This window comes from Dryobates pubescens, chromosome 13 (assembly GCF_014839835.1).
Source record: "Dryobates pubescens isolate bDryPub1 chromosome 13, bDryPub1.pri, whole genome shotgun sequence".
Classification (NCBI taxonomy): Eukaryota; Metazoa; Chordata; class Aves; order Piciformes; family Picidae; genus Dryobates; species Dryobates pubescens.
In genome coordinates, this window is record NC_071624.1 from 5,835,558 (window position 1) to 5,847,757 (window position 12,200).

The following is a 12,200-nucleotide window of genomic DNA, read 5'->3' on the forward strand; positions in this document are numbered from 1 at the left end:
ACTACCTGAAAGGAGGTTGTAGCAAGGTAGGTGTCACCACCCCTAAAAGCATTCAAAAAACATGCAGATGTGGTGCTTAAGGACATGGTTTATTGGTGGCTTGGCAGTGTTAACAGACTTAATTACCTTGGAGGTCTTTCCCAACCTTTATGATTCTATTCTGTTAGCAGAATTCAGCATCTTAAGCATGGATGCAAGACAAAACAAACCAAACCAGACAACCAGGAGAACAGATGAACAGACTCAGGCTCTATCAAGTTCAAGAAACTGCAGAGACAAGGAGAGCTTCGGTCACAAAAGCCCAAAATAAAACCTATCAGTTTTCTTCAAATCTAAACCCTTTTGGTTTTAGTGTCAAAGATTGTTTTCCATCACATTGCTAAATGAAGAATTACTTCAATGCTGCAACAACCAAAAGCCTTACAGATAGATAGTAGAAAAAGAAAAGAAGACATCTCAAGATACGGCAGCCCTGGACGTTGTCCAAACCTCTAGGGAATCCCAGAAAAGTATTCTATGCTCCTTCTGGTCTGCCAGTAGAAACTAGTGTATACAAAAGATATCATGATATGGCAACATTTAGATGGTAATTTCTAGCATGTATACATATACAAGATGCCTAGGATGGTGAAAATTCAAAAACCTAGAAAGCTGTCACCCACTGTGTATACCGTAGATTCACAGATGCCAGCAGCTGAGATAAAAATCAGAGGAATCCAGGACACAGATTTCTACCCATCCCCTAGCATGGTAGAAGTTTTGTGGCTTTAATTAAAATTTGCCAGGACTTTCTGATTAATTTCACAGATAATGATTTAAAAAAGAAAGAAGAAGGGTATCTCTTCATGAACTTCTGAAAAACAGCCCTCAACTACCCTTCTCATTCTTCCAAAATCTCCTTTGCTGCAACTGATGTTTATCCAGCCAATCTTCCCAAACTGATTTAACTTCTCTGAGGTTATTACTAAACTTGTCATAAAATGTGGGGAAAAGGAAAATAATTCCCATTTCTTCAGTGTAACGTTCACATTCAGCAGTGTTCACTCAGCCCAGGGAAACATCAACAACATGAAGAATGGTACAGGTTTAATACAGATTATAACTTGTATACAGATTATTATCAAGCCTGTGCCACTTCAGCCACAATATCTATTAGATAAATGATTTCTTCTATACATTGAATTTTTCTCTTCTTCACTTCCATTATCTCAAAGGAGCTAACATGTCATGCTTGTTCACCAGCACTGATAAAACAGTTAATTCCCAAATGTTTTCATGGATTATCATCAGCTAGCAGCAACACTGCTTTTATTATTACTTTCATTTGCCTGAAGAAAAGATGGAAACTATGAGGACCTATCAGAAGACAGAAGGAAAAACTACCAGTAGCTCAAAAGCTGTGGATAAAATGCAAATAATTTGGGAGGTAAAATTCCTAAACACATTATAATCTTCAGCACTGTCATCCACTGAGTAAAACCAAAATGCATACCTTTCTGCTTGCTTTGCTTTGAGAACTAGGATGTGAAAAATGTGGTCAATTTACCTATCCAGGTATTGCCCCTCCCCCCCCCCCCCCCCAATGTAGCTGCCAGCTACAAAAATTATTTCTTCCAAACCAGCCTGGCCTTATTAAAAGTCTTGTCAGTGTACAGCTTATATGCAAGCACAGTCTGCCTTGCTCTGCACATGCGTCATGACAACACACACACAGCTTCCCTCCTTCAACACAGCACAATAGCAGGCCTGGAGCATTCTCTTACCTAGCATCATATTCCTGCAGTCCTAGTTGTGTTTTATTTCAGAGCAAGCTCCTCACTCCACTCCTCCTAGACTTACTAACATGCCCAAGCCTGATGCAGTACACTTGAAGAAGTATCATTGTCAGCATCACTATGCCAGTACTGCCCAGATCACCTCCTCCAGCAGACTCACAGCACATTTAATAGTAAAGGTTTGAAAAGAGGAGTCTCAAACAGATAAGCGTTTTCCAAACAACCAACTCCAGTTCCTGAAATCTAACTGACACAGAAGGCAAACAAGAACCAACCTTATTCTCCCACAAAACCAAACGAGTGTAGAGCTGAGCACTACAGACATGCCATTCAGAACAGGTCACTCTTCATGCATAGCAGATTAAGTACATGTACTTGAGAGAGAAAAAAAAAATAAAGAAACAAAATCACAGCTTGAAAAGTCTCTGCTGTGTTTACAAATTAAGATTAAAAAAAAGAAAATAATTAGAAAATAGAATTGGAAATCAGGGGGAAAAAAATATTGTGCCTTCTACCTTCTTTCCAGAAGGCTCATACAGGTTAGTAGCCAAAAGCAAACTACATTTTGATAATGTGACTATGGCTGTGCATTTGTCTCCTCACCCTCCCTTACCTGCAGTTCACACTGCTGTTTGTGTTCCACTGTTGCCTTTCCAATGCTTATTTTCTCTTCTCTCACAGATCCCTCTATGCTCATCGCTCTTCCTGAACAGCATCCTCTCATAATCAATGGCATCACCATTCCTTTCATTACTCCCCTCCTCACTAAGCACAGCTTTGTGCAGGAAAAACTGAAAATTTACCAGCTAACTAGTATTTATAGGCTAAAGGAAAAGCAGGAAAAGTAGGGCTTTAGTGAGGGATACAAAGTTCAAACTGAGAAGCCAAATCAATTCTTCAGTTAAAGGCAAAGATCAGGTCTACGTCCTGACATGAAATGACTGAAAATCAAGACTTCTGACTGCTAGAAAAACAATCTCCTCTCCTGCATGCTCACTGCTCTTCCTAGAGACACAGACTTCAGATCCTATATTGCTGCTCCAGGTCATAGTTCTCCCAAAATGCAAGAAACTAAGTTTTATTTCATTCCTGTTAATTCTCTCCTGCCCAAAATTAACTTCAGTGAAAACTGCTAAGTAAAATTTTAATCCGAACCACAGGAGAAGGAATTAGTAAATCAAGCAATCCAGTGTCTGGGTCCTATTCCATTCAATTCCAATTGTTTGGGCAGACTTGTTTGACATGTTCTAAGTAACTTCAAGAAGCAGCTACACTCAAAGCTTCAGGTTCTGCTAGATGGAAGTTGTTCATAAAACCTGAAATCAATTAGCTTGCTATCAACAGTATAGGTGAAGCTGTAAGGGCTGTTCAGGGCTACTAAGTCCTAAAAACCAAGGAATTTTATCAATGTGTTGAAAAATTACAGCATTTGGCCATTTCTTTATTCCCACAGTGTCTACACACTTCACCATTAACAACACTAGCATTAATGTTGGTTCTGAACAGTCTAGGGCAGTGCTTCCAAACGGGAAAGGCTCTTCATTGTCACTTTCCTGTTATTGTTAAAAACCGAAAGCTTTCTCATCAGGAAAGTCCTTTCCTTTGTAATCTACTTGGAAATCAAAATAAACAGACTTCATCCCCTCTGGCTGCATGCAGACAATTCATGCCTTAAATGAAAAAGCCCCACCACCAAAACTGAACATCTATCCAACCTGGAAAATGCTTCAACACCACCATTCCCTTCATCTCAGAGACATACCCATGCATCCCAGCTGCTCTCTCTGTCCTGCTGCTCGGGAGTGACCCTGTGCCACTTAGCCGATCCTGACGGCGCTGATAAAGTTTGGAGGATGCCAGCCCCTGAAGTCTCAGGCCAGCCATGGCACCCAATGCCACTGTGGAGGGGAATGCAGAGAGACAACTGGAGCGAACACTAGCAAGGCTGATGTTCAATGAGTCACCTTCCTTTTGGGAGTTGCCTTTACATTTTAGAAGAGCTACTGCAGGATGCATAGACCCCTGCTCCAGCATTGTTTCTTGCAATCTATCCGCCACTCTGCTACTGCCTCAAAGATCAGACAACCATTTTCCTGCACTCTGCTAGTAATTACCTATTCAAGCCAACACATTGAGAGCTTACAGCAGCAACTCATTCTCTGTTAAGACTGGCATAATCTAACTGCATCCATTTCAGGAGATTAAAAAAAATAATAAATCCTGACTCTTCGAATAATAAACACTTAATTTAAGAAGACTTTCTGATCAAATAAGCAGAAACACAGAAAATCAAAACACACTGTTAGAACTCTCGACAATGAGCACTGTCGTTTACCGCAGATTAGTTATCTGACCCTGGCATCTCTAAGGTGGTTCCCCGCAGGCCTCTGCATCACACAGTGTCTTAGGGACATCACAAACAACAGAACTGTTCCTCACATTTGGATACAGGATATTTCAAGAAACAAAACCATGAAGACTTTTGCTCTCCAGACACTCTCCAGCCTGCAGAAGTGGCATACAGCAGAAGGTCAGGAAGAAGGAAAGGAACATATTTGGCATTCCAGCCTCCAAAGCTCTCTGCTAGGAACTGAACAGGGCCTTCTAACAAGAGTTTGCCCTTTCAACCACCCCCTTCTCCACCCACCCTGGAAGAGAGGAATGGATCACACAGCATAAATAGCTTGGCCCTGTGTACAGGGATAAAAAGACTAAAAATTTGAGAATATAGGAGTCAGTTTTTAACAGAACAAAGGTGTGGTAGATGGCAGCATCTGAGTCAATGTCATTTGATCAACATCACCATGAATCTCAAGAGCCATTACCAACAAGCTATTGTTTACTACATTATAAAAAAATGAGAATTTTTGTACCATGAGAGTGAAATAAATTCCATGACTACAATCTGGCAAGCTAGAGAGGAGAAAAAAGAGAAGTGATGACTTCACTACACGAGTATTAACCAGTAGAGAACCCTTCTGTCATTTAAACAGAAGGGTTTACTGAGACCCAGCAGAAAGGCACAAATAACACTTGCAAAACCCTAAATCAGCAACCTCAAAAGCTACAATCCACCCCACATTTCACTGGGGGTTTTAGGCTCCTGAACCCTGAGAGCAATCTGCCACTATCATTTATTTCAGACTATGCCTGCTTTATCCATTTCTACATAGTGGCTTAAATGAAGCAGAGGAAAAAAAAAAAAGTCCTCCATAATGGGTGTTTTTGCCAATCTTTTTACATTCTAGAGCAGTAAAACATTTGTAAGATGTACTATCAAATCACCTTTTAATATTTTGTTTTGTGCTAAAAGTGAAGTCACCACAACATTAATCTTGCTTAACTTTAATAGCCCTGGCTAAAAATCTTCTCATTCAAACACCTAGGCTTTTACACTTCTGACTCATATGACATGATTTTATTGGCTTTCAAATAACCTCTCCTCCACAAAAAAAAATGACCTTTTCTTTTCAAAAGGGAAGATAAGTGGATGGAAGGAAAAAAACATCAAAACAATAACCATCCCGTCTTGCTACACTTAAATACAAGCTCGCTCACTCCTCTCTGGCTGCCTTGCACATGAAGAGTGAAAATGCACAGGTTTGTTTTCCTTTCCTTCTTGAAAGAATACTTTTAAGAGACAGGGTCGATGCCAAAAATCTTACAGCTAGTTACTTTCTGGGCCAAAGCAGAGAAGAAAGCAGCTAGACTTCTTTTAGGCATTAACAAGCAGTTCTCAGAGAAGCACCTCTAATGTCCCCAGAACAGACTGCTAAGACCCTCCAGCAAGTTAAGATTTACCCAGAGAGCTCCAGAGAGCAGAGTTAGATAGAAAGATAATAAGATTAAAGAAATTTTTCAGTCCATACTAGAAATGGCTGCTTGTATCTCAGAGACATGTCTTAGTCTGATGCAGCACCAAGAACCTTCCTAGTATTATCGACCTTTATGTTCCCTCCTCCCACTTCAAACCATTTTATTTGCAATTGCTTCATAAAATGGAGCACATGCACAGCACTGATTCAGAAAGCATCTAGTCAAGCACTAGCCTGATCAAAAATAATATACTCTTATTTCTTACCTCAACTGGATTAGGAACAATCAATAAGCGTATCTGCAAAGGCAGCTGTTCTTCTTTGTTGACTGCAGGAAGTACATAGGCGTATCCAGATCCCAATTAGACCAAGTATAGTGATAACAACAAATTCTTACAAAAATAATTATGCCCTGAAACATGCACTTAGGAAACATTTTTCCTTCAGCTTTGTATTAGATTAGTTTCTAAAGGCAACATAAAACAGCACAGGCATTTTTTACCTTTATATTTTCTAATACCACCACAGCAGTGAAGTCTTAAAGGAAATTATCTTAATTCTGGTTTATTTTCCTGCTTCGGACATTTGACAATGTTTTGTTTACCACTCACTGATTCTCTTTCTTAGGAATAAATCCATCAAAACTAACAAAGAAAACAGGGTGATGCACATTAAGAAACAACCACCAAACCCTCCCTTCCCTAAAACCCTTTACTTGCTTGAAAAGGCAATGATCAAGATGCAGAAATGGAATAAACACATCAAATACAAATTATAGAAGCAGTCCTCACTTATTTACTGGTAAAGAAGTACTGTAGTCTACTACTACAGGCACTAGAAATCACATAAACTGTATTTCTCAACACTGCAAAGTACAGAAAGGCTGCTTAGAAACTATCTTTATATCCAACATATTTATCTCTTACGCAGAATTTATTTCCAAATGTAGTTAAAACAACATGAAACTTACTAAAGCTGAAATAGGTATACCTCTAATTTCTTCCTGTTCTATTATCTTTGCACCTTTGTTAGAATACACGTATTCAAAGGGTGATTTTTTTTTTTAACAGCATCCCTTTAAACCACAGACTGCTCTTAGAATTAGGAACTGCAACAGCTTCTTTAGTCAAGATAGACAAATAAAATAGTTCAGCCAAGATGTGGCAGTCAGAATTGTAATCTGCAAATTACAATCACCTACTTACTGGTTTTCTCTAATAAAACACAACCCTCTCCTTGCAACAACATAATTCTTTACATAGCTGGTATTTCAATTTGCTAAATAATCGTTTCTTTTTAACAATTTTCTACTATGGACACACCGAAAGAAAAAAATTCTTGAATTATATTTTTCCCTAATGCTAAAAAAATCAGTAAATTGAATTACTGCAGCTATTTCAGTTTAGAAGATACCTTCTGCAGCTAAATGGGACAGAACACTGATGAACAAAAAGGGAGTTATTTTTAATCATATTAATTACTAACAATGCATCAGTAATCATGGGACCTAGAAGTGAGCCCTTTTGTGTTTCTATTTGACAAGAAAGGTGTGAAAAAGATAATGCAAACATTTCATGTTCTCCAGTCATCCTCGCTTTAACACACTGCAACACACCAAAATCGTCCCTCCCCTGAACAGTTTCAGAACCTGAGGCACATTTATGTCATGTTCCTAGCTCTGGAAGGTTCGCTGAACAGTGTTGAGGGGATGCTGCAGTTGTGGAACAGTTCATCTCCTTCCACAGCACTGAATCTCAAAAGCTGGAGAAGACTTGATTACATAATGCACAGAGATTTTAAGAATTACCATGTAACAAACATCGAACATCTGCCCACAGTTGAGTGAGTTGTAGTGGCGGATCTGAGGAAGTACTTTCCCGATCCCCAGTTCTTTCTAATGACTTAGGAGTCTGTTCTAGCCTGAAAACAATACTAAACACAGTACTTGCCAAAGAGCTTTGGTCATGCAAAGTGCTGAGCAGTGCGACGTTGCACAGACGCTAGGAAAGTACAGGTTTTGTTTTGCTGGGAAGCTGCTACTCTAAAAGGATTACTCTATTGGCAAGGTAAAGTCCACTGAATTACAGCTATGATAAATGTCTCTGGTAGAACAGTTGATCATTCTGTCCCAAGCACAATGGCAGATAGAAATTTAAACATTGCCATAGCTCACTAACTTTCCAGGGCAAATATATTTTGAAGCATTAAATAATACCTGTATTCAATTTTCAAAAGCTAAAGCCAAGGCCTGCTTGTGTTAGCAACCCTCTGAAGAATATCTCAGGAAACGGAGGCAGAAATCCTGTGTTATTTTGAAGACCTCTGCACTGCAGTACCTCAACTGCCTTGGAACTCTCCATCAAGCCTTACACTTCACATCGGAGCATCTCACTTAAGACAGTGCTTTACCTTAACAGGCAGGTTTCTGAGGATGCATGTAAAGACCACAAGGATTACTGCCCAGAAGCATTTCCCACTGCCCTCTGCAGCTGAGTGACTTCACCTGAGGTACACAAGTACTCAACAGCACTACACCACAGCTCTATAAATAGAGAATCAGCTGGGTTCATACAGCCATAGTCCCTTAGTCCTCCCCAGCTCTTTCCTACCTGCGCCCCATTTAGGAGTGCCCATGACCTGTGAACATCTAAGACTGGTGAGTCTTCCTCCAGCTGTGAGGAAATGAATGCAAACTTGTAAAACCACACCTGTTCTACATATCAGAAGAAGATACAATAGGGTATTAAGACAGAAAAAAAAAATCTAAAGACAGGAGGCAAAAGAAAGCGTTTTGAACACTTACTGCAACAGCTACCCACCTATCAACATTAATGTCACCACGGAAAGCAAAAATAGCACTCACCCAAATAAGAGATGAGGCTGTAACAGTTGCTATGAACGTTCTCACAGGTAACAACCCACCAGATGTGATCTACATCAAATAATCATAAGAAACTGCATAATGCAAATATCAAGACTACAGAAATGGAAAAATAAATACACAAACTATTGTGGATCCATTTCAGCATTCCTAGTTAGGAAGAGCAATTCTTCAGGATAATAGTAACGGTAACAATTCAAGAGGATGGCTGTCAAAAAGAAAAGGCACCCTACTAACTTTAATCTTGCTTCTCCATGCTTTGCATCTTCAAGACATTTTACAAAAGCAAGCTTATTTTCATAAACCGCTTCATATAATTTCATAAACCGCTTCATAATGTCTATGGCTTTATTTCACAGATGGAAGAACAAAGTGATCAGAGACACAAGCATTTGTGCAAACCCTCTGAAGACGCCCGTGTATGCTTTCCCCACTGTTTTGTCGCTCATATCTGCCAATTACGGCACTTTACAGAGTTTTCCAGAGTCAGACAGTGTGGGAGCAGAACCAAGCTCCAGATTTAAACAGCTCTTGGAACATGTAACTCCAAGGTGAGCCCTAAGTAGAGGCTGAATGTGTGGGCAGAGAAGTAGCGTCAGATCAGTTCGAAGGGCCCCGAACTGCCTGGCACAGCGGGAGGGGGCTGTCAGCGCCCGGCTACTAGGCAGACACTGCTCAGATCCACAACTGCTCCTTCCCAACTCTGTTTCTAGTCTTCCCACCGCAGCATGTCCATACAGGAGTAAAGCACAGAGCTCTGCTCTTCCACGAGGTCAGTTTTCTGACTCTACCAAGGCACGGCGTTGGTTCGGCAGCTGGCCTCCCCGGCCTCAGTGCGCCCCGCTCCGCCTGAAGCTCTCCCCCGACTGCTTCCTACCGGGAGCACCACCGTGCTACCCAAGGTACACAGGGGCTGTTCCCGACCCTCCACAGCCTGCCACAAGGGTGGGGAAGGGCAGGGACAGCACATCGGGATCAGGATGAGGGACTGACCCCCCGCCAGCCGGGCTCCCCGGGCCTCCCCTGCCAGGCTGCGCGCCCTGGCCTTACCTGCCCGTCATGGCGGCGAGCCCCCAGCTAGCACCGGGCTATGGCGGAGGGGCTTCGAGGCGGGACAGGCGGCTCGGCTCGGCGCAGCGGCTCCAGCCCCGGCGGGCATCAGAAACCACGCCCCGGCCCGACAGCGTCCCGGGCCCCCTGGGCGTGGGCGGGAGCCGCAGCCCCTGGTGACTCAGGGCATCCCCGCCAGGCCCCGCGCATACTTTTCCTATAAAGGAAAAAAAATACTGAGTAACAAGGCTGCGGAGCGGGCCTGCCTGCCACCCTCCTACCCGGACCCCGCGGGCCCGGGAGAACGGCTGCCGGGCTGCCCAGAAGCCGCTTCGCCCCACCTGGGAGTAAACGCTTAGGCAGCTGCTAGGAGCCCGGGAGGGAGAGGGGAGATGCTTGCTGATGGTGTGGTTTCATCACGGAACCGTTACCTGGCGTACAGTTATATCTGACATGTATTTCACTGATGTAACATTTTTCCCTGTGGACAAAGAAGCTGCCGTGTTTCCAAAAGCCTGCTGTGCCAGGATGATACACCCACCACACATCCCCGAGGCGAGGGGATAACAACTTGGTAGTAAGTTTTATTCCCAGTGCAGTAGAAGACACCTCTGGAGAGCTACCTTCTACAAAGTGGTTAGATAGCATCCTTCACTGCCAAAAGAAGGCTCACATTCCCTAAAGAGGAACTTTCCAACTGTGATGTTTTCAATAGTGTCTAATCTCATCTTGCCAATGATCAAACTTTGTCCTGAGCACTTTAGAGAATTTTATATTCTCTAAACGGGTACCAAGTGATCCAGCAAATGGGCCAGGGAGCTCTACCCAAAATCGGTTTCAAACTTTACTTGCATCTTGCAAGGTAGCTTAATATGATGTGACTCGCCATTGCTACAGATACTGTTGCACGCTTGGGACTGACGAAGGAAACTCCATTCTGCTACTTGACTGTTCAAACATCTTTTTTTCTGCTCTGTGGTAAATGTTTATAATCGTGGATGTTACATTCGGGTTGTTTTTGGTTTTGTTTGTTTTAAATTGCTTATTTAAATTATGGTGAAGAACTAAGTTAGGTGTTCTTATTTGGGTTAACAGTCAGTTAAGGGTAGAAGGTAATCTTATTAATAAACAGCTTGATCACACAGTAATGAACAGGTCATTTTCTCTGTCTGTAGTCTCTCTTGGTGTAATTATTCTGGGCACTAACATGACATGCATCTGCTCTTGCAGCTTTCCTTTCGAGAAGCAGGTATTGAATAGGTGAGAAGACTCCAGGGGCTGCCAAGGGTGTTGGGAGGACCAGGCACAGGCCTCCAACTACTACCCAGCCACCAGGATTCGATCCCAGGCAATCTTTTTATCTGTTTTACTACATCCCGTAGGGCTACTTGTGGGCTCTATCAGCCTCAAGTATCATCTCGCTCTTGCCCATCCGCATTATTAATGTGCCACCAGCTTCTTTCCAGCTGCTGAAACCGTTACTGCTCCCAAGCTGTTTCACTTGCCTCATTAGCAGCAGCGGAAGCAGGATCTGCCTCCAAAAGTGACATAGCCCCGCTAGGCCGCCCCTCCCCGACAAGTTCTCGGATCCGCCGGTCGGGCAAATTCGGTTTTAAGGTGAGGAGGCGGAAGGCAGCAGTCACGGGTGGCAGCAGTCACGGGTGGCAGCAGTCACGGGTGGCAGCAGTCACGGGTGGCAGCAGTCACGGGTGGCAGCAGTCACGGGTGGCAAGCCAGGCCCGGCAGGCGCGGGAACGGCGGCACTCGCAGCGCGCACGCGCCGCCACACGCAGGGCGGGCGGCACGAGATGGCCGGTGACCCGGATGCAGCTACTACGCAAGATGGCGGTGGGGCGGGAGGCGTAGTGCCCGACAGCACACCCGGCCTCGCTATGGCGGACCTGGGCCGGCAGCTGCAGGAGTACCTCGCGCAGTCGAAAGCTGCTACCACCGCCGGCAGCTCCAGCATAGCCCCTGCGTCGCCGCCCGCCGGTTGCTCGCAAGAGGAGACCGGGAGCGGCGGCCTGGGGGCCTGGCTAGGCACGCTGAACCCCTTCTCGCCGGGCCGCGGTTCTCTCTCCACGGCGGCTAGCTCGGCCTCGGCCTCGGGCTCAGGCTGGCCGTGGGCGGCCGAGGCGGACCCTTGCTTGCCCGGACTGTCGCGCTGGCAGCGGCTGGTCGGGAGCGGGCTGTGCCTGCTACTAGCTGCTGTTTGTTTCGGCCTCGCTGCGCTGTACGCGCCGCTGCTGCTGCTCCGCGCCCGCAAATTCGCACTGCTCTGGTCCCTCGGCTCGGTCTGCGCCCTGGGCGCCGCTGCCCTACTGCGTGGGCCCACCCGCCTGCTACGGGAGCCCAGCCGCGGCTTCCTCCTCTACCTCGGCGCCCTCGGTGGCACTCTCTATGCGGCGCTGGGGCTGCGCAGCACCCTCCTGACGGCTCTGGGCGCTGCCGTCCAGCTGGGAGCGGCCGCCGCCGCGCTCCTGGCTCTGCTGCCCGGAGGTGCCGCCGGCCTAAGGCGCCTCGGCGGCCTGCTTAGCGCCGTGCTGCGCCGCCGTGGCAAAGCGTTGCCGGTGTGAGCTCTGGCGTCGCCGCCGCCACGGCAAAGCGCTGCCGGGGTGAGCCCTGCACCACTGCGGGAGGACTGGCCGCAGCCCAGTGGGACTTGGACGGGGGACTGAC

General features: G+C 45.0%; 2 protein-coding genes across 4 annotated transcripts in view; one reads left to right on the plus strand and one right to left on the minus strand.

The window, feature by feature from the left end:
• LIMS2 (LIM zinc finger domain containing 2) overlaps positions 1–12,200 on the minus strand; it is a 33,028-nt gene that overhangs the window by 20,675 nt on the left and 153 nt on the right. Inside the window, exon 1 of one of the 3 annotated variants that reach the window (XM_054166276.1) lies at positions 9,522–9,661. The exons of 1 other annotated variant lie outside the window; for it this stretch is intronic. In XM_054166276.1, coding sequence (XP_054022251.1) covers positions 9,522–9,532 — 11 coding nt within the window. In that variant the 5' untranslated portion in view covers positions 9,533–9,661. Of the gene's footprint in view, positions 1–5,856; positions 5,961–9,521; positions 9,662–12,200 lie in introns of those variants that run through there. One more of the 3 variants, XM_054166277.1, reaches the window with a different exon arrangement.
• Positions 11,372–12,188, plus strand: SFT2D3 (SFT2 domain containing 3). Its single transcript, XM_054166283.1, has one exon. It carries the CDS (start codon positions 11,414–11,416, stop codon positions 12,095–12,097), a length of 684 nt encoding a protein of 227 aa, XP_054022258.1. The 5' UTR covers positions 11,372–11,413; the 3' UTR covers positions 12,098–12,188.